The sequence below is a fragment of the Lonchura striata genome, chromosome 17 (genome assembly GCF_050655825.1).
Source record: "Lonchura striata isolate lonStrDom1 chromosome 17, ASM5065582v1, whole genome shotgun sequence".
Lineage (NCBI taxonomy): Eukaryota > Metazoa > Chordata > Aves > Passeriformes > Estrildidae > Lonchura > Lonchura striata.
Window position 1 is genome coordinate 11418759 of NC_140719.1, and position 22535 is coordinate 11441293.

A 22535-nucleotide genomic window follows, 5' to 3' on the forward strand; every position below is an offset into this window, starting at 1 on the left:
CATTCTGCTGTCAGTGATGATGGGCTGCCCATCACCACCCTCTAAAAATGTGAATTTGGGATTCAAACCAGCATTTTCAGGAAGGTTTTGGGGGAAATGCTGCCACTCTGCAGGGTGGGAATGGGTGTGAGCAGCCCTGGATAATTCACTGAACTCCTTGTTCAAATTAAAGACCACCCAGAGCTCGAAGTTTGGGGCAGTGTTGGGATTCCAGATGTGAAGTTTCCTCTGTGGATAAATAGAGGGTTTCATTTGCCAAGCCTCCCCATCCAAAATGTCTCTTTAGGGCTAAATCCTCGATTTTTAAAAGCTGAATTTGGGTGCAATCCTTTGCAGGCCAGCAGGTGTGGGATTGTAAATCAAGGCTGAGATTTGGAATCTGATTTGGGCACAGAACAATTGATAAAAATTGAATTAATGGCAGAGAAGCAATTGTGTTTATAAATGTGCAAGGAGTAAAGGCTGGCATTAAGACTGTGGAGGGAAAATGTGGATTTTATAGATGTGTTCTCCTCATAAATGGTATTGGAGATCATTCCTGAGAGCAGCTGCCGGTCCTAATTATTTATACAACAGCTCAGGTCAATTTAATTCCTCATTTCAGCCTTTTCCCCTCAGCAGGCCATGGGGTGTAACTGGTTATCAATAATTCTTTCCAATTTACCCCAATCCTTTCAGGCTACACAGCAATGGCCTTTTGGCTGAGTGTTGTTGCTGATTTCACAGCATATCAATGACTTATTTATTTTTTTTTTACATTACCTATATCCCTTAAACCTTTTTCTTTCTATTGAAAGTTCACAAACCTCTCCTCCATCCTATAAACACCACCCAGCTGGGCTCAGGATGCATTTGGGGTTGGGATTTGGGGTTGGAATTTGGGGTTGGGATTTGGGGCTGGGATTTGGAGCTGGGATTTGGGGTTGGGATTTGGGGTTGGGATGGGATTTGGGGCCGTGATTTGGGGTTGGGATTTGAGGTTGGGATTTGGGTCTGTGATTTGGGGTTGGGATTTGGGGTTGGGATTTGGGGCTGGGATTTGGGGCTGGGATGGAATTTGGGGTTGGGATTTGGGGCTGGGATTTTGGGCTTGGATTTGGGGCTGGGATTTGGGGCTGGGATTTGGGGTTGGGATGGAATTTGGGGCTGGGATTTGAGGTTGGGATTTGGGGCTGGGATTTGGGGCTGGGATTTGGGGTTGGGATGGAATTTGGGGCTGGGATTTGGGGCTGGGATGGAATTTGGGGTTGGGATTTGGGGCTGGGATTTTGGGCTTGGATTTGGGGCTGGGATTTGGGGTTGGGATTTGGGGTTGGGATGGAATTTGGGGCTGGGATTTGAGGTTGGGATTTGGGGCTGGGATTTGGGGCTGGGATTTGGGGTTGCCATCAGCCGTGTGACCCCTCCTGGAGCTCCCACCAGCTGATCTGCTCCTCTCCCACTGCGGGGTTGGCTCCCAAATCTTGGCACGTGGCTGCTGGAATTTTCCAGTTTGCCACCAGGAGCCGATTTCTGCCTTTGTGTTGCTGGTGAGGAGGAGCGAACAGGTCTGTGCACGCTCCCAAATCACCTGGGAAGCAACGGGAACTCAGATTTCCTGCTCAGCAAAAGCTCCTGAGCTGGGTTTTCTGCTTTGCATCTGATCCGGGTCCAGGTTTGGATGTTTTGGTGTCAGTGTGGAGCAGGAAAAAGGGAGATGTGGGAGTTCACTGCTCTGAGCTGCTTTCATGTCCTTGTCTGCCGTGTTTCGGTGCTTTAGGTACCCCCTGCCCACGCCTGGGTGCCTCTGCAAGGGCAGGGAATGGCTGGCACTGGTGTCCAGGGGTTTGGGATTTTCCCTCTCCACTGGAGAAGACAATCCAGGTGTGTGGCAAGCACATTTCTCTTCCTCTCAGGATTTTTCATAGAGGTGCACAGAGAGAAATGAAAGAGAAAACAATTTTTATTTCTGCTCCTTGTTTTTCCCACGTGGAATGTGTTTGGAGAATTGTTTCCCTGGGGTGATTGCTGGGTTGGATTCTGGCGAGGATTGTTTGAGCTGATGGACAATCCAACCCACCTGGGGCTGGACCCTCAGAGAGGGTCACGAGTTGTGTTAGAGAAAGTAGTATGTAGTTTTAGTATCCTCCTTTTATATAGTATATTAATGTATTTTAGTGTAGTTATAATAAAGAAATCACTCAGTTTTCTGAATTAAGTCAGATATCATCATTTCTTCCCATTGGGTTCACCTGCATTTACAATCCAGGTGCTCATTCCCAAACACTGAGCTGTTTGTATGGGCAGGAACCTGGCAGGGGAGGATGCAGAATCCCGGGGCATTTGGGGCAGAAATGGGAACCCCCACACCTGGCAGGGTGAGCAGACATCCAGGGAAATCCAGGGATTTCCTTGGTGCCAGAATCAGGGTTGGAATCACAGGATTAGAGAATGGTTTGGGTAGAAAGGGACCTTAAAGATCATCAAATTCCAACCCCAAGGGACAAGGGAGGGGATTTGCAACCCGCAGGCTCTGCTGGGGCTTTCACCACCCTGCTTCCAAGTCCAAATTCTTGGGATACTTCACAGTCTGGACATATGGAGGGGAGAGGAAGGATCTCCATCGTGCTGTGGAACAGCTTCTGCTCCACAGAGGCTCTGGGAGAGCCCAGCTGGGAATATTTTGAAACAGGAGGGAGGATGAACAGTGTCCATGCTGGGATATTGGGATATTTTGGAGCAGGAGGGAGGATGGATTATGTCAACCCCAGGATATTGGGACATTTTGGAGCAGGAGGGAGGATGGACAGTGTCAATCCTGGGGTATTTTGGATCAGAAGAGAGGATGGATGATGTCAACCCCAGGATAATGGGATATTTTAGAGCAGGAGAGAGGATGAACAGTGTTAATCCCACAATGTTGGGATATTTTGGAACAGGAGGGAGGATGGACAGTGTCAGTGCTGGGATTTGGGGATATTTTGGAGCAGGAGGGAGATTGAGCAGTGTCCATGCTGGGATATTGGGATATTTTGGAGCAGGAAAGAGGATGGACACTGTCAATCCCAAAATACTGGGATATTTTAGAGCCAGAGGGAGGATGAAGTGTATCCATGCTGGGATATTGGGATATTTTGGAGCAGGAGGGAGGTTGAACAGTGCCAATCCCACACTATTGGGATATTTTGGAGGAGGAGGGTGGCACAGGGGACACGGGGATGGGTGTGCGGGCATCGGGCGTTTCTGGCTGTGGGGCAGGAACCATCCCACGCTCCTGCTGCTGGCTGGCACAGAGGTGTTCTCTGCAGAACGGTGTCTGCCTGCTCTCACACCCTCTCAGTGCCCACACCGGGGGCATCTGTCACCTACGTTGAGCAGTGTGTCCCCAGCCTGTGCCCAGCCCTCAGTTTCTGGTACATAACATTACAAACACTAAATACCACAAACTACGTGTGCTGGATTTACAATAACGTGCCAACGTAACATCCCTCAGTGGGATGTGACAAACATTAAATACCAGAAACTCCCTGGGCTGGATTTACAAGAACGTGCCAATATCTGTCACCTACGTTGGACAGTGTGTCCCCAGCCTGAACCAACAGAAAAATGCCAACACCACAGTGAGACATGGAGGGCATGAAGAAGGAGAAAAAGAACAAGGCACACCCAATTTCCTCCAGCTTGTCCCCTTTGGACCCCTCATCTAGAATCCTAAAATTTTACTTTTGCACCCATGCCACACTTAATTATTACTGATATCAAACACTCAGAGCTGGTAATTGATCCTGTAAGATTGAAAACTCTTTTCCATGGGCAGAGATCACAGCCAGTGTCTCTGGGGGCTCTGTCCAGGGGGGTTCCTGACCCCTGCCAGGGTCCCAGGGCAGCCAGAGGGAAGCTCTGGATTCCCACAAGATCTTTATTCTCATTATAATCTCACAAAGCCTGAGCTCTACAGAACTTCTTTCTAACAAGTTAAAAATTGGAGTCGTGTCTCTCTCTTGACAAGGTCTTTTAAGGATAAACTGTCTCATTAAGAAATGACACTTCAATTATTTTTGCTTTTAACTCAATAACCAACTGCTTATGGCCCACAATGCGGATTTTTTATCCAACTGCACAATATCACTCAAACTCATGGAGAAGGTGGAGCAGGACCAGCTTTTGCCCTAAAACTTCCATTTTGCCTTATGTATATTACTATAGTTCTTAAACTTTCTGTTTTCTACCATGTGATATTACACATTTCTATTGAAATATAATTCTAAATATTTCAGTTTTCTACCATGTGATATTACACACTTCTATTCTGATATACTCACAGTTCTTAAACTTTCCATTTTCTACCATGTGATATTACACATTCTATTCAAATATAATTCTAAATCTTTCAGTTTTCTACCACGTGATATTACACACTTCTATTCTGATATACTCATAGTTCTAAAACTTTCACTTTTCTACCATGTGATATTACACATTCTATTCAAATATAATTCTAAAACTTTCCATTTTCTACCATGTGATATTACACATTCTATTCAGATATATTCATTATTCTAAAACTTTCACTTTTCTACCATGTGATATTACATTCAAATCCCCTCATAATCTGAGTTCTATCATTCCATTTTGGAACTTTTCTCCACAGCTCCAGGTCAAACTCGGCGTTCTCCTGGGGCTCAGTCAGCGCCCGAAAATCCCAAATTCTCATTTTCCAGCCTTCCAACGAGGGCACATCAACGCAAAACGCAGGGAAAAAGCGAGGAGACGAGGAAGGGGAATGAAAACTCCGTCTGCTGCTATTCCAGCGGGGGGAAAAAAGCGCAAAAATCCCTTTTTGGGGGCCGGGACATCCCGCTGGAAGCGGCGGCGGGGGCGGGCGCTGGCGGGGCTGGGGGGCAGCTCCGCCCGGCCCTGATTTGCTGCGCTGCTCCGGGATTGACAAAAACTCCTGCCTCGGAGTTTAAAAGAAGGGAAAAAAAAAAAAAAAGGTTAAAAAAAAAAAAAAAAAAAAAAAAAGGGCGGTGTGGGGAGAGAAGGGAGAAACTTTTCCGGCAGCCCCGGGAGGAGCAGGCAGGGCCGGAGCTGAGCGCGGCGGAGCCCCCGCACCCTCCGCCCGCCCCATGGCTTTATAAAGGGCTGCTCCCGGGGGGGGGCCGCCTGCTCTGCGCTTCTAGACAGCTTGGATTTGGGGGGTTTTGGGGTTTTTTAAAAAAAATTATTATTATTTTGATTTTTTTTTGTTTTGTTTTTAATCCCCTCCTCGAGCTGCGCCGAGCTGGTGCCCCGTTTTTTGGGGGAGCATGGATACGCACACGCGGTGGAAAAGGCGCAGTTGGATACGGAGCTGCTCGGTGCCCGCTGCCTTGGTGCTCTTGGGTGCCCTGTCCCTCGGCCGGGCAGGTAAGGGGGGTCCCCGAACCCCCCCAAACCGCGTGGGAGATGCTGCGGGGTCGTGGGGGAGTGGGGCGAATTGGGGGGTTTTTGGTGCGGGGCAAAACTCTTGGCTTCCCTTCCTCCCGTGCATTCCAGCAAAAAAAAAAAAAAAAAAAAAAAGAAAGAAAAGAAAGAAAAGAAAAAGGAAAAAAAACCACCCAACAAAACCCACCCAACCTCCTTTAGCTGCCCGAGTCTCTGAATGCCATTTGTCAGGGGGCCCGTAAAAGGGGAAAAAACTTAAAACAATTCTTTATTCGCTTTCCTCGGAGCAAGGGCTGCCTCTTGCCGGGCTGCTTTTTCCGGAGGAAAAGTCGGGGATGACTTTCTGGAGGCTCTGCTTCTTTCTATCTCGCTGTGGATATATATGTGAATGTATATTTAGTCCCCTGGAAACCTCCGGGCTTGCGTAGTTCCTCCTCCTTGAGGAGCAGAAAGATTTTTTGTCCCGCAGGAATCTGCTCTCCCTCCTCACATCCAAGCTCGGGACACAAAAGCTCCGGAGCCTCTCGGGGACCCCAAATCTCGCTGCCCCCTCTCCAACCCCAATCCCGCAGGGTTTCTCCCTAAAACCGGGGCTGAGTGCAGCAGGAGGAAGCTCTGAGCTTCCAGATGTGCAGCAGCACAGAAAACCACTGGAATGTCATTTTTTTTTCTTCCTCCCCCCGCACTAATCGTGCAGAAGAGGGACTGAACACATTTCTGCTTTCCAGAGCTCTACTCCCCCCATTTCTGCATCCTGGAAAAAGCCAGAGCGGAGGCAGATTTTGGGGGGCTACAGGAGTTTTCTGGGTGTTTGCAGAGCCTTTTTTCCCCCCCGGTTGTGGCGGACACTTGGAGGCATCGGCGCTGCCGAGCTCTGCTCGTGTTGGATTTCAGCGGGATTTGTTGGGCGAGTTTTGAAAACTGCAAAGTTTAAACTCGAGTTCTTCGGGGTAACTTGAGAAGTGCCCTGAAGAGCTGGGCTGTCTGGGCTTCAGCCTCCCTGCCCGAATTTAGTGTTCTCGGGGTGGTTTTTTGCAGGCTCTGCTGGGTGTCAGCAGCACGAACAGCAGTGGGATTCTCTGTGGAAAGCAGCGGTTGCCAATTATTTTCATTTCTGGCCTCTTCAAATGACCTTAAGGAAGAAGAGGTGGGCGTTGGAGGAATGCTTCCATTAAGGCTTTGCTTGTGGAGGCTGAGCAGGGTGGGAAAGTCGGTGAATAAAATGTCCTGAACATCCCTGCAGGGAAATTAGGGGCCAGTGGGAGATCCCAGAGTTTGTCCTGCAGAGGATTTGGGATGTTGGAGCGCTGGAGTGACACCGGCTCCGCTTGTCAGGCCGCCTGCCCGGGTACTTTGTATCAGCTGAAAATGGAATTATCACCATTCCGCTCTGTTTCAAAGGAAAAGCAACAATTTCTTCCTTTCACTTGGGCCCGTGCTGAGGATGTAACACTCCCAGAGCATCCTCAGGCACTTCCCTGCCTGTTTGTCCTCCCGAAGCGCTTTTTGGGGTTCCCGGGTGACTTCGGAAGATGCTTTTGGGGGCAGTGCCGGAGCAGAGGATGGCTGGGAGCTTTTGTGGGGCCAGCGTGCAGCCCTGAGGAATGACTCTTGTGGTGAAAGGCTTTGAGTTTTCCTAATGAGCCGCCTAATAGGACATCAAATCATTTGGGTGAGGGAGGAGCCAGACTGATGGCATTGACTAATGGTCTTGATGGCTTTTTTTAAATTTTTTTTTTTAATTTTTCCACGTTGGCTTTGGTTTTGTTGCAGCTCGGTGTGTTTTAGTTTAGGATAGTTGGTTTCTCTGTGTGGAGAGGTGAAATTTCCCTGTGATCTGTGGGGTGGTACCTGGCACAGAGGATTTCCAGCAAATAACAGGGAAATAACAATGTCAAACTGCCTCCCACCACTGCCCATCCAGCTCAGATTTTCCCATATTTGCAGAGATGATGTCACACCAAAATGAAACCCACAGACAAAGCTGGAACCCCTCTCTGCTCTTACAAATCCCTGTAAAAACCGAATCGGGTTTCTGGGTGAAACTTTTTTGGATGCAGCAGTTTCCTTTAGTGGCAAAGAGCAATGAGGATCCAAACTAAAATAAAAAATGCTGGAAATTATGTTGTATCCTGTTACCTTGGCTCTTCCCCAGCCACCTAAACGAGCTAAAAAAATCTTCATCCAGCCAGTTAAAAGAGAGGCTTATTTAAATACTTTGCCAATCAAAAGTGCTGATATTGTTTTACAAGAAATCTGACTTTATAAGTCTGGAATGGGTGGCAGTTCCAATTTCCCCTGTAAATCTGGAATGTGCTGTCAGCCCACTGCCAGGCTGCAATGGGAATTTGGAAGTTAAAAGCACCCAGCTGGGGGGACAAACCCTGGCCAGGGGACAGCAGAGGTCTGGTCTTGTTCTTCCAGGGGCAAGGAGGAAAACTCCCTGCTGAGCATTTCAGGGAATTCCTTCAAATTTGGGAATGGGAGGAGTCCCATTTCCAATCCCATTTCCAGTCCCATTTCCATTTCCAATCCCATTTCCAGTTCCATTTCCAGTCCCATTTCTATTTCCAGTCCCATTTCCAGTCCCATTTCCAATCCCATTTCCATTTCCAGTTCCATTTCCATTTCCAGTCCCATTTCCAATTCCATTTTCATTTCCAGTCCCATTTCCAATCCCATTTCCAGTCCCATTTCATCACTTTGGGGTATCTCTAAGGCAAAACCCTCTGGGGAGTCGCTGATTTTTGGTTTGCACACAGGGACAGCAGTGAGGACTCACCTGGATCTGACCAAAACGTGTTTTTAATGGCAAGTTTAAATAAAAAAGCTGCCTTGGTGTTATTTCTCGTCTTTGTTGTGTGCCCTAGGAGAAATCAGGAGGGGCTGGAAGGGGTTGGGAATCCTTATTTTAAAGAGGTGCTGTCCCTGCCCTTTAGGATTTGGAATTGGAGATGGATTTTTCAGGTTTTCAGCACGGCAGGAATTGTGCTGATGTCTCTCAGAATCGGGGGAGGACTCAAATATCCGCTCTCCCCTCTACGAGTGCTGCAGGTGTGGAGGTGGGACAGCCCTGATTTAATTTGAGTTAATTTGAATTAATTTGGGTTCCTTTGCTGAGTGTGGCTGCAGCAAGGGGTCAGCAAGGAATCCCTGGGGTTGGAAAAGATTCCCAAAATCACCAAGCTCAGCCTTTGAGCATCACCCTGTCAATTAAACACCAGCAAACCACAGCTTGAATTGGGAAGGAGACTTTCCATTTTCCCCATTTTGTTGCTTTTTCCTCTGCCCTGGAGCTGTGCTCAGCTCCTGGTGCTGTCTGTCCATCCCTGTCCCCAAGGATCTTTGAGCTGATTCAAGCTTGGACTCAAGCCTGCATTGAGTTGGGATTTGATTTCTAACAAGGAGGAATTGCTGTGGGCCATGCCCAGTGACATGTGGCATTTAGAGATGTTTTGAGTTTTGTCTGGACTTCAGGAAAAAAATCTGGGAGTGCTTTCCAGGAAAATGCTCTTCACTCCAAAGGGTTTATCTGCTGGGATGTTAAAACTCGCTTTTAATTCTCTCATTAATCACTTTTTGTCCTGATTGCTGGACCTGCTGGGGATGCTCTTCCCGGAGGGGTGGTGGATGGATGGATGGATGGATGATGGATGGATGGATGATGGATGGATGATGGATGGATGATGGATGATGGATGGATGATGGATGGATGGATGGATGGATGGATGGATGGATGGATGGATGGATGATGGATGGATGGATGGATGGATGATGGATGCTGGATGGATGATGGATGGATGGATGGATGGATGGATGGATGGATGGATGGATGATGGATGATGGATGGATGGATGGATGATGGATGCTGGATGGATGATGGATGGATGGATGGATGGATGGATGATGGATGGATGGATGATGGATGCTGGATGGATGATGGATGGATGGATGGATGGATGGATGGATGATGGATGCTGGATGGATGATGGATGGATGGATGATGGATGGATGGATGGATGGATGATGAATGGATGGATGATGGATGGATGGATGGATGGATGGATGGATGATGGATGGATGGATGGATGGATGCTGGATGGATGGATGGATGGATGGATGGATGGATGGATGATGGATGGATGGATGCTGGATGGATGGATGGATGGATGCTGGATGGATGGATGGATGATGGATGCTGGATGGATGATGGATGGAAGATGGATGGATGATGGATGGATGGATGGATGCTGGATGGATGGATGGATGGATGATGGATGGATGGATGATGGATGATGGATGGATGATGAATGGATGGATGATGGATGGATGGATGAATGGATGGATGATGGATGGATGATGGATGGATGGATGGATGATGGATGGATGGATGATGGATGGATGGATGATGGATGGATGGATGGATGATGGATGGATGGATGGATGGATGGATGATGGATGGATGATGGATGGATGGATGAGGGATGGATGGATGATGGATGGATGGATGGATGGATGGATGATGGATGGATGGATGGATGGATGGATGGATGGATGGATGGATGGATGATGGATGGATGGATGATGGATGGATGGATGGATGATGGATGGATGGATGGATTGATGGATGGATGGATGATGGATGGATGATGAATGGATGGATGGATGGATGATGGATGGATGATGGATGGATGGATGGATGATGGATGATGGATGGATGATGGATGGATGGATGGATGATGGCTGGATGGATGATGGATGGATGGCATTCCCTGTGGAAATGTGAAAACCTGCAGGGAGCAAAGAGCTGGGAATGCTTCCACAGAAATTTAGGGACTTTCTGGTCCTTTCAAACCTGGCTTTGGAATCTTCCAAGGATGCAAAGGGCTGTGCCAGGGCCTCCTCACCCTCACAGCCAGGAATTCCTTCCCAATATCCCATCCAAGCTTCTGTCAGTTTAAAGCCATCCCCCCTCATCCAAAACCCCTCACAAATTTTCTTTTCAACCCTTGAAGGGGCTCTGAGGACTCTGGGAAGAGCAGCTCCATTTCCAGCTGGTGCTCTGCTGTCATGGGAATTAACTTGGAAATGACAGGGAAAATCAGGATACCAGGATAAATCTGGCATTTCATCCCCACTCGCCCGCCTCTCCTTTGGCCTGCTGAGTTTAGCTGGAGTCTGATGCCCAGGGCGCAGCAATTGTTCTAGAAAATGGATCATTTGGCAGAGAAAAGTATAAATTATTGTGTAAAGAGTATAAAATATTGTATGGCAGGGTATAAAATATTGTTTAGGTCCTGTGCAAAATGTGGGTAGTACCCAGATTTTGGTAAACGGGAGGTGCTGGTTAAAGTGAGAAGAATTCTCTGGGAAATAAAGTGAATTTCCTTTCCTTTTCCCTCCTCTCTTCCATGGGAAAAGTTCCTTCACTTCCAGCCTTTATATCAAACTTTATACCAAATATTTTACTCTTCTTACTAAATTTGATGTGATTGGGACTGAATTTTCAGTCCTTAAAAACACAATAAAACATTTGTGTGAAACAAAGCAACACCGAGGAGGGGAAGAATGAGCAAAAAACCAGGGGAAAAAAAAAAAAAAAAGGTTGAGACATGAAAGAATGGAAACATTTTGTTGAAATCTAATGTTATGTGGAAAAAATTGGGTTGGCAACGTGGTATAATTAACCACTGGTTACTGTTGGCAAGTCCCAAGGCTCTTGAAATTCAGCCTAGCACTGGCTGAAGCATCCAAATGATGTCGTGGTTTCTCTGTGGATGTGTCTGGAAAATCTGTGGAACTAAAATAAATAAATGGAGGAACTACACAAAAGGCATTTTTGAGGTTGGTTGCTCCAAGTCTGGGCTCTTTTTTTATTTTTTTTTTACTTTCCAGAAGCCAAGAGGATTCTTAACATCATCTAGAAGCTTTCACAATGATGAGATGTCATTTTTTAAGAGGAGGAAAGTTGCATTAATGTATTTACAACAGAGTTTTGCTTCAAGTTTGTGTCATAAGGCTGAGAGAAGAAGGCGAGTTTGGGGATGAGTGAGTGGAAAAGCTGCATCAGGGCTCATTCCTAAACTCTGGTTTTCTCCCAGCCCTCAGGCAAACCCCTGGATTTCCCATGTCCCGGGGGCTGGTCCTGCATCCCTGTGTGGAGCCTGGCCCTGAGGGGCTGCTTGAGCACAATTTTATTGCTGATGTGCCAATAAAATCTGCATTTTCAAGCAGCTCCAGGAGTCTCTTCCCATCCCTGTGCCTCAGGTTGTGTTGGTGATTGATTCTTTCTGCTTTAAAAATGCTTTTCCTGCTTGGGATATTTTCTTTTTTCCTGTTGGGCAGCACCAGTGCCCCAATCCAAGAGGTTATTTGGATTTTGTATTTAGATTTGGACAGGTTTTTTACAGACTATACCGAGAGCACTGTGCTCTTCTGTTGGCTACTCTCAGAATCCTTTGAATCCGATCTCTGAAGGAAATTTGGAGCTGTTTTCCTAAAGAATGATATGCTGGATGTTTGGTGTCCTCTTCTTCTTTTTCAGCTTGATAAACACTGGAATTACCTTACCTTCAGTTTCTATTTTAGACATTTATTATTCAATTCGTTTCTTATCCAAATTATGAAACATCTTTGCCTAAATCTGCCTGCCAGCTGGGGGTGACCCCGTGTGCCAGCCCTGCCTGGATCCAGCTGTGCCTCTGCAGCCAGGGCCAGGGGAATCCTTTGGGAATCAATAAAGCAAAAACTCATCCCTGGGCTCAGCTTTTCAGCAAACTGCTTGGAGGCCTTTTTGGTTTTCCTTCTTTTTCTGCTCCAGCTTGCAAAGGAGGATTTTGGAGGAGCTGGGTGGGAAAGGAGAGCTCACGGAGGGCTCTGCTGGAGTCTCTGCCCGTGGATTTTGTGTTCCTTGTGCCTGTCAGCTGGAGCTGCTGGTTCTGGGTGAGGAAATCCGCGCTCCTGAGCCTGGCTGGCCTCTCCTCCTCTGCTTTTCCTCCCTCCACCCCCTTTTTTTTTTGTTTCCAAGACAATACTGGAGTAAGAATTCACTGCAGCCGAATTCCTGGAGATGACACTGCCAGTTTCCCAGGATCTCTCATCCTCCTGCAGCTTTTTGCACAGGGATTTTTTTGGTGCAGCTCATTCAACTCTCAAATATGAACGAAGCAGTGAGTTTGTGGGATTCGATTTTATTTTATTTTTCATGCTGGATGTGCTGGAATGAGATACCTACTGTGTGTGCTGCAGGCTGAGATCTGCTCCGAGGGCTGTGGTTCACCAGCTGAATAATGCAAGCTTTGTTTGGGTGCCCTTATTTCCAGCTTGCACCATTAGAAGTGAATAGAAAGGTCAAGGAGATGAGTCACAGTGAACACAAGTGTCATTCTGCTCAGGAGAAACGGGAAAAGGAGCTTCCAAGTGAGGTGTTTGAGTGGTGCCAGCTCTGCTCTGCTGGACTCGCAGGGAAAGGGAGAGGAAATATCAAAGTAGTGATTTTGTGGAGGGAGAACAACATGCTCTGACTCTGTGCTGCAATAAATTGCTTTTATGAAGTTAAATTATATTATTACTATACTGTATACTATTACATTATTACTATACTATACCAGAATTATATTATACTAAAAAGATACTAAAGAAAAACTCGTGACTGTCTGCAGACAGCCAGGATACAGCTTTGACCTAATTGGTCAATTAATCCAAACAACTATTCCTGGTGTCTAATTAACAAATTACTCTTTGGTAAACAATCTCCATAACACATTTTACATGTGCTAAACACCAGGAGCAGCCAATAGAGATAAGAATTGTTTTCTTCTTTCTTTGAGCTTTCTCACCGCGTCTCACAACTTGTTGGGAAAAATCTTGGGAGTGAGAATCGTGTCTCTCTGTTCAGGGAATGTGAATATCACAAGGAAATCTTGGCTGGGAGATGCTGGAGTGTCCAAGCACCTGAAAACCCCAGTGAGGGGCTGGAGCTGGGCTTGGGAATCTGCAGCTCAGAAAATCCAGGGGATGCTCGGGAGAAGCTGGGCTTGGAAAGCAAAGAGCTGCACTGGGGAGGGTGGGCAGCTCCTGGACAGCCACTGGCACCCAGAAGGAAACAAGCCCTCCAAATCCACGTGGAAATTCCAAATGCTCAGCCAGAATCACCTTTCCTCAGCTTTCAGAGCCAGGGTGGGGTGAAAGTGCTCTCGGAGAGGGACCTGGGACAAGGACACAGGGAGAGGATGAGGGGGAAGGGATTTAAACAGCCCGAGGGACAATGGGGAGGAATTGTTCCCTGTGAGGATGTTCAGCCCTGGCACAGGAGCCCAGAGAAGCTGTGGCTGCCCCTGGATCCCTGGCAGTGTCCAAAGCCAGTTTGGGATAGCAGGAGGCATCCCTGGATGAGCTTTAAGGTTCTTCCCAACCCAAATCATTGTGATTGCATGATTATCCCTGCAATTCTGCTGGGATTTGGAGTGGTGGGGTCTCCATCTCTCCGTGCAGCATCGCAGGGAAGGAGTGGAGCAGAGACTCCTGGAACCGAGCACAGCCCAACCCCTCTGCAAATGCCCGTTTGTAAAGGAAATTTTTTGGATTTCCTGCCCAAATCCTGCCCCGGGGAAGCACTGGCAGAGCCCTGGCAAGGGGAATGTGGCTCGTGGGCTGCACGTGTGCAAGGGCTGAGGAGCTGGGGGGCCTGTGCCAAGTGGGTGGGATGGGCTGGGGACCCGGCCAGAAAAAGGGAATTGCACTGCAGCAGCAGCACAGAAGGAATTCAGGGCTTCTTCCTGCCTTTTTGATAGGGTGCAGTTTAAATCCTGGCCTCCTGTACCTGTGGGTTTCCTTTTTCACACCCTCCTCTGGGTTTATCAATTTGGCTCGTTGCTTTTCCCTGTGCTGGCAAGGAAACAGCCCCAGAGCATTTGGGATCGTGGTGTGCTGCCACAGACTCCCCTGTCCACTGTCCATCTCTCCTTTGGGGTTTTGGCAGCATTTGGGCCCTGAAATACAGAGGAATATTGACATTTTTGCTTTCTAGCCGTTGGATTTTTCAGTTCTGAAATCACACTGCTGGTGTGAAATAGATATTCCCCTGAAAAAGAGAGAAAGCTTCAGAATCCTGATTTATTCTGCACATTCAAAGCACACCTTCAGCAGGGAGCCAAAGCCAACCCTTTTCCCTGTCCCTCTAATCGGGGCTAATTTCCATAAACAACTTCACAAATGAATTTGCCAGCTCGGCTTTGATCCCAGGTGGCCAAAAATTCCACCAGAATTCCAGGGGATATCAAATGTCTGGGAACTGGGATGGGTTTGCTGCTGAGGCAACAGAATCAGGGAATGGTTTGGGCTGGGAGGGCGAGGGGAGTGCTGCTGCCTGAGGGCTGGAGCTGATTTTGGGGGGCTGAGCCTGGTTTGGGGTGAAACATTGCTGGTATTCCATGGAAATTTAGGATTTCTGCAGAGGGATGAGGGGTTGGAAGAGTTTTCCTGCTGACAGGAAGGGAGAGGTGTGGCACGGCAGGGCTGACTGGGGCTGGAGCTGATTTTTTGGGGGCTGGTTTGGGGTGAAACATTGGGATTATCACCTCTGTGCTGGTATTCCGTGGAAATTTAGGATTTCTGCAGAGGGATGAGAAATCCCTTGGGGAGATGGTGGGAGCAGAGCTGCCCGAGGGCTGGAGCTGATTTTGGGGGGCTGAGCCTGGTTTCACCCTAGTGGGTGAAACATTGGGATTGCGCTGGTATTCCATGGAAATTTAGGATTTCTGCAGGGGAATGAGCCGGGTGGAGGTGCTGGCAGCAGATCTGTGCTGTGATTCCATAGGAGGAACCTTGAAGCAGGGCACAAACCTCCCTGGAAATGCCCCTTGGAAGGTTTTCCCTGGAAAATCCCACGCCTCAAAGACAGGATCTGCTGCTCAGGGGATTCCCTGAAGGAGCAGCACTGCTCTCCTTGCCTCCCAAAAACCCATCCCGACGTTTTCCTCCTTCCCACTGCGTGTCCTGCCTGCTGGGACAGGGATGCAGCAAATGTGCAAGCACATTTCTGTCCCTCTCAGGATTTTTCATAGAGGTGCACAGAGAGAAATGAAAGAGAAAACCATTTCTATTTCTGCTCCTTGTTTTTCCCACGTGGAATGTGTTTGGAGAATTGTTTACCTGGGGTGATTGCTGGGTTGGATTCTGGTGAGGATTGTTTGAGACTGATGGACAATCCAACCCGCCTGTGTCTAAACTCCCAAAAGAGAGTCACAAGTTAAGAGAGAGTTAAAGACAGAGTGAAAGTAGTACATAATTTAAATATCCTCCTTTTATATAACATATTAATATATTTTAGCATAGTTATAATAAAAAAAAATTCAATTTTTTTTAACTGAGTCAAACATTGTCATTTCTTCCCATTAAGTTCACCTGCATTTACAGTACCTGTGCTCCAAGAGAGGCAGCAGGGATGGGGAGGGAGGGGGAATTTTGGATTTTTCCCTCTGGCACTCGGGATCCCATCGGAAAGCTGCGAGGAATGTTCCCAGCAGGGCTGGCCGGGGCCGGGAGAGGCACATTATCACGTCCTGTGCACTTGGGGGGAGAAAGTCCCTCACACTGCCTCTCTCAAATGTTTAAATTAAAACAATCTGCCTTTTCTGCAACTCTTGGATGCTTTCCCTGCTGACCTCAGGAGGAGCCAACAGACCCGAACTGGCTCTGGGTTTTTTTGTTAGGATTTTTTTTTTCCTCTTTTTTTCTTTTTTTCTTTTTTTTTTCTTTTTTTTGTATTGGTTTTGTGGGGTTTTTTGTTGGGGTTTTTTTTGTGGTTTTTTTTTTTGTTGTTGTTGTTTTTGGGGGGGTTGTTTTTTCGGTTTGGTTTGGTTTTTGGGTTTTTTTTCTGTTTTGTTTTTTTTTGGGTTTTGTTTGTTTGGCTTTTTGGTGGGTTTGTTTTTTTTTTTTTTTTTTTTTTGGGGGGGGGGTTTGTATTTTGGGTTTTTTTTTTTTGGCTTTTTCCCCCTTCAAGCCCTGAACCCCTGCAGGATGCAGAAGAGCAAAACACCGAGGGCCATATCTGCGCTGGGTCAGGAAGCTGCAGGGAGCAGGCACACGCTTTTCCAAGCACAGAATTCCCACAGCAGAGAGAGGCTGGGCAGGATCACCATTAGGATTTGACATCCCAAAAAACAGGACAGCAAAGCCAAGCTGCTCCAGAGCCTCTGACCCTATCCCTGAGGATGCTGGAGCCTTCATCCCCAAATTCCCAGCTCAGTGCTGGGAATTCTGCTTGGATTCGCTGATCCTGAAGATCTTTTCCAACTTCAGTGACCCTGAAACTCATCCCAGGGTTCTGCTCTGACACTCTGATGCTCAGGCTGAGTTTTGTCCTGGCCCAGGGCCCCTGGCTGAGCAGAAATGGGATTTTTTTGTTATTTTTTTTGCTCCCTGGCTGTGCTCAGGCTCTTGCAGCACTGCCCTGGTCTACGTGGAGCTGGGGGTGGATCCAGGGCTGGGAGCAGCCTCTGGTGGTTTTGGGAATTTGGGCAGGGAAGAAGCACGGCAGCATCGCTCCCAAATTACCAAACTTCGCTTCACCTCTTCCTGCTGCTGCCCTTTCTGCTGCTATTCCATGGAAATTGAGGATTGGTGCACAAATCCTCTCTGTGGGAGTTTTGGGGAATTTTTCCAGGATTTTACAGCCCTGGGTGGGATTCAGGGTAGGAAAACACAGTGGGATTTCTTATGGCAACAGGGATAACACAAAAGTGATCCAGATTTTTCCTGTGAAATGGGAAATTTCCTGTTGTGAAAATGTGAAATTTCCACATGTGAAATGCTATTTATGGATCAGCTTGGTGCAACCAGAGCCAACCCCAGTGTGGAAATACCCACAAAGAACTTTGTGCTCCTCAGCTGAAGGGAATCCAAATCCAAACCCCTGGGATGCTCTGAGGCACAGCAGAAGTTAAAGTTGTTCTGCACAGCATCACCATCCCAAATTACAAATCTTCCTTCATCCCTTCCTGCTGCTGCCTTTGCTGCCCATGGGAGTTTTGGGGAGTTTTTCAAGATTTGACAGCCCTGGGTGGGATTCAGGGTAAGAAAACACAGTGGGATTTCTGATGGCAATGGGGAAAACAGAAAACTGATCCAGATTTTTCCTGTTGCGAAAATGTGAAATCTCCAAACTGATCCGGATTTTTCCTGTGAAATGGGAAATTTCCTATTGTGAAAACATGAAATTTCCAAATGTGAAATGCTATTTCACAGGAAAAATCCGGATCAGTTTGGTGCAACCAGAGCCACCCCAGTGTGGAAATACCCACAGAGAACTTTGTGCTCCTCAGCTGAAGGGAACCCAAACCCACCCCAACAAAATGCTCTGAGGCAGAGGCAGAGCCCAAATTAGGGATGTTCTGAGGGGTGCTGAGAGCCCAGCAGGGTTTCCCTGCCTGCTGCTCCCTTCTCCAAAGCCTTGGCCAGACAAAGTGGGGCCCTCCTTGCCCTGGGGACGCCGATCCCAAGCCCTGAACAAACGCTGAGCTCCTTTTAGCAGCACGCTGCAAATAGCTGAGCCTCTGCTGCTGGCCCATCCTTGGGGGATGAAGCTTTTTATGGACTCAGCTGAAACATCTGCTTTTGGGGCTGTGAAATCTGCCCCCAGCTTTGTTCAGCTCAGCAACCCAGGGTGGGATCTGGGGCTTTGCTGGGGTGGTGTTGAGGACTTTTTTCTGATGGGGGCAAAAGGCCCAAACTCGATTTTAGTCAATGGAAAGTCTAAAAATAAATGTGGGAGATGAGAGGGAGCTTCTGTGAAACTGAGCTTGGGTTCTCTGATGCTGAACGTTGAAAGTTCCCCAAGAAATTAGTTTTGGGGTAATTTCCTTCCTGAGTATCAAAACTGCCCCAAGAAATTAATTTTAGCAGAATTGCCTTTTCCTGAGTATCAAAAGTGCCCCAAGAAATTCATTTTGGGGGAATTTCCTTCCTGAGTATCAAAACTGCCCCCAGAAATTCATTTTGGGGGAATTTCCTTCCTGAGTATCAAAACTGCCCCCAGAAATTCATTTTGGGGGAATTTCCTTCCTGAGTATCAAAACTGCCCCCAGAAATTCATTTTGGGGGAATTTCCTATTCCTGAGTATCAAAAGTGCCCCAATAAATTCATTTTGGGGGAATTTCCTTCCTGTTTTACTGAGCCAGGGATGACAGTGGAGGGAGCTGTCAGGTAGGGCAGGCCTGTGCAGTGTCAGCTGACACAGGAAAATGTGGAAAATTCTTCTGGGAAGTCAGGCCTGGTTGGGAATAATCATTGGGGAATGCTGGAGGTGAAATAACCCAGCGTTAAGGGATGGGTGTGAGGCAGGAGCAGCTTCTGAGCAGAATTTGACCTGTAATACCCTGGGGTTTATATTAAATTATTCCATTCTTTGTGCAGGACAGTGACGGGCTTCCAGCTGCGTCCGTGTCCTGGTGGGTTTGGGATCCAGGAACAGGGCAGAGTCCTTTCCAAAGCCCCACGGGCTGCAGTGCTGCATGCAGCTGATGTTGTATTTTCCAGGAAGATTTCTCCCTTCTCCTTGCTCTGGAATAACCTCTCAGCACGCTCACAAAGGGATCACTCCGAGCTACCTTTGCCTTGGAAGGACAACATCACTTTTCCTGTAGCTGTGGAAAATCTCCCTTCCCTCAGGGGTCGCAACGAGGGCACAGAAAAATGTACTCAGATCAATTTTAAGCCCAGTACTAAGTTGTTTATGTGCTGTTTATTTAGTGATGAGGAGAAAATGCCATAAGAAATCCATAAGAAAATGCCATCAGAAATCCCATTGTGTTTTCCTACCCTGAATCCCACCCAGGGCTGTCAAATCTTGAAAAACTCCCCAAAACTCCCGTGGGCAGCAAAGGCAGCAGCAGGAAGGGATGAAGGAAGATTTGTAATTTGGGATGATGATGCTGTGCAGAACAACTTTAACTTGTGCTGTGCCTCAGAGCATCCCAGGGGTTATTGGTGGATTTGGATTCCCTTCAGCTGAGGAGCACAAAGTTCTTTGTGGGTATTTCCACACTGGGGTTTGGCTCTGGTTGCACCAAACTGATCCCGATTTTTCCTGTGAAATAGCATTTCACATGTGGAAATTTCACATTTTCACAACAGGAAATTTCCCATTTCACAGGAAAAATCTGGATCAGTTTGGAAATTTCACAATTTCACAATAGGAAATTTCCTATTTCACAGGAAAAAAATTGGATCAATTTGATGTTATCCCTGTTGCAATAAGAAATCCCACTGAGTTTTCCCTACCATGAATCCCACCCAGGGCTGTAAAATGCTCCATGTAGGAATCAATCTTCCTAAAATACAGGATCAAATATCCTGATAACTCAGCACCTGCTTTGTCTCCAGGATCCTAAATATTTCCTTCCCTCATTTCTCTCTCTTTAACTCCTTTCACTCCTCAGTGTGCAGGGATTGGAGTGAAAACACCAACCACCACTTCTCTCCAGAAATGATTGGAATTGTCATCCTGTGCTTTTCCAGATGCTGGAATTGTGCTCCTTCCCTCACTTCTCCCAATGTCCAAGCCAGTGGAAGGAATGGCTCCCAGAGCTGAAGTGACAGAGGGATTCTTGCCTCAGTTTCACCACCAAAGGAGATGAAAGGCAAACCCTAAAGTGTGACCCCAAAAATTGGGATTTGCAGCAGGTTTAAAGGGGGAAAATGGAGTTGGGCTTGGTAGGGAGGGAATATCTGGCAGGGAAGGATGGACTGGGGAGCCCAAGATGAATTTTATCTTGGATTTATTCCCAGTTGTGCGTGGCAGGGGTGCAGCAGCTTCCCTGGGAAGGGCCTTGCAGCTCTCCTGCTTGTTCCCTGACATCCCACTGCTCTCCAGGGAGTTCTGCATCCACCCCAAATCCCCTTCCTTATCTGTAAGGAGATGATGTTGTGGGGCTTTTTATTTATCCTGAGGCCCTGATAAATCCTCAGGCTCTCTGGGGATAGGAATCACTCAAAAAAAAGCTTGGACCTGATGATCCTTGAACCTGATCGTCCATAATTCTGAGATGATAATTCTGTCATTTAAACCATAATTCTGTGATGATAATTCTGTCATTTAAGCCTGATCTTCCATAATTCTGTGATGATAATTCTGTCATTTAAACCTTTGGAGCCTTGGAATTAAAGTTCCTCCCAACCTGAATTCCAAGTGTGCAAAGCCACAAACAGGAAATATTTGGGAGAGTTTGGAGCCTTGAAATTAAATTTCTCCCCCCTGAATTCCAAGTGTGCAAAGCCACAAACAGGAAATATTTGGGAGAGTTTGGAGCCTTGGAATGAAATTCCTCCCAACCTAACCCAAAAAGGAGAAGACTTGTGTGATCCAGGTAGGAAAGGAGCTGCCAAAATCCTCCAAAACTTCCTTCCCTGCAGGAAAAAAAAAAAAATCAGGGTCAAAGGGAAACATCCCAGGGCTCTGTTGGGGGCTGGGAAACTGAGGCAGGTTCTGGTGCCAGTTTCAGGTTTATAAAGCAGGTGTTTAATTTAGCCTTAATGAGGAACGTGGGTGATTAAGGAGAGCTGTGCTGGTACTCAGAGCTGCTCAGGAGCTCTCCCTGATTCCTGTGACCCAGCTCGAGGTTTTTGTCTTATCCCCCTGCTGATCAGAGCAGAGGAAAAGAAATTTAGCAGGAAATTTTGGGAGCCTTTGAAGCAATTCAAGGGGTAACAGCGAGGTGAATGCCCTGGGCTGCAGAGAGAGCAGCTGGTGTGTCAGGTATTGATTTCTTTGCTGCTTTTTGCTCCTCTGTTTTCAACCTGCTGGGGTTTTTGGTTTTGTTTTTTTTTTTTTTTTTTGCACCCTTTGGAAGGGTGAGAATGATGCGGGCTCTGCTTGTTCTGTATTCAAGGCATGGGCAGAGAGCAAATCAACCCATCCTGTTCAGCCCAGAGATGTGGGATTGATCCTTTGGAACCAAAAATTCAGTGCAGGAGGAAAATCTCTCAGCCCTGGAGCTTGGGGCACTGATTTTGCTGCTGGAGGTGCCCGTGCTGGATCTTGTTTGTGCTGGGATTTCACTGCTCAGCACCCTATAAACGAATGGGTTTGTGCTGTGTTCTTAGAGAAATGTGATTTTTGTTGGTTTTTTTTTTTTTTTTTTTTAAATTGCCAGGTTCTGCCAGCCTCATTAAGGAAATTGTCACGGAGCAAATTGGGATTGTTGGAAAGCAAAGCCACATGTTCTTCCTCAGTGGGATTTAGGGCCTGGGAGAGTTCTGCAGGGAGCATCTGCCTGGGCTGGGTTTCTGCACAAAACCTCCCCTCTAAAAGCAGATTTATTTCCAAAGCTGGGGTTTGTTTGTTTCCCTTTGGAGAATTCAGTTGTCTGATGGCAAACTGGCTCTTTGGCGTTATCAAAAAGCAAAATAAAATCAAAATGCGGTCACTGGTCCTTCCCTGCAAGGCAGCGATGGGAATATTGAGTTTTATTTCTTTTTAAACACATTTCACAAAACTGGAAGGGGTTTAGGAGGCAGTGCCTGAAGCAGTGATGGGAATATTGACTTTTATCTCTTTTTTAATAGATTCCAAAGAAAAATGGGAGGGATTTAGGAACGAGCACCTGAAGCAGTGATGGGAATGTGGAGTTTTTATCTCTTTTAAAATACATTTCACAAAATTGGAAGGGATTTAGGCACAAGCACCTGAACCAGTGATGGGAACGTTGAGTTTGATCAAACCGGTGATGGGAACGTTGAGTTTGATCAAACCGGTGATGGGAACGTTGAGTTTGATCACTTTTTTAATAGATTGGAGACAATTGGAGGGGATTTAGGCACAAGCACCTGAAGCAGTGATGGGAATGTTGAGTTTGATCAAACCAGTGATAGGAATGTTGAGTTTGATCACTTTTTTAATAGATTGGAGACAATTGGAGGGGATTTAGGCAGGAGCACCTGAAGCAGTGATGGGAACGTTGAGTTTGATCAAACCGGTGATGGGAACGTTGAGTTTGATCAAACCGGTGATGGGAACGTTGAGTTTGATCAAACCAGTGATGGGAATGTTGAGTTTGATCAACCCGGTGATGGGAATGTTGAGTTTGATCACTTTTTTAATAGATTGGAGACAATTGGAGGGGATTTAGGCAGG

At 47.0% G+C, this 22535-nt stretch overlaps 1 protein-coding gene across 4 annotated transcripts in view; it reads left to right on the plus strand.

The window, feature by feature from the left end:
* Window positions 1–4971: 4971 nt before the first annotated feature.
* COL5A1 (collagen type V alpha 1 chain) overlaps window positions 4972–22535 on the plus strand; it is a 133421-nt gene continuing 115857 nt past the window's right edge. For 3 of the 4 annotated variants that reach the window (XM_021543582.4, XM_021543583.4, XM_085594208.1), the window contains exon 1: window positions 4972–5385. In XM_021543582.4, the coding sequence (XP_021399257.1) occupies window positions 5286–5385 (100 nt within the window). In that variant the 5' untranslated portion in view covers window positions 4972–5285. Of the gene's footprint in view, window positions 5386–20991; window positions 21159–22535 lie in introns of those variants that run through there. The other variant, XM_085594207.1, reaches the window with a different exon arrangement.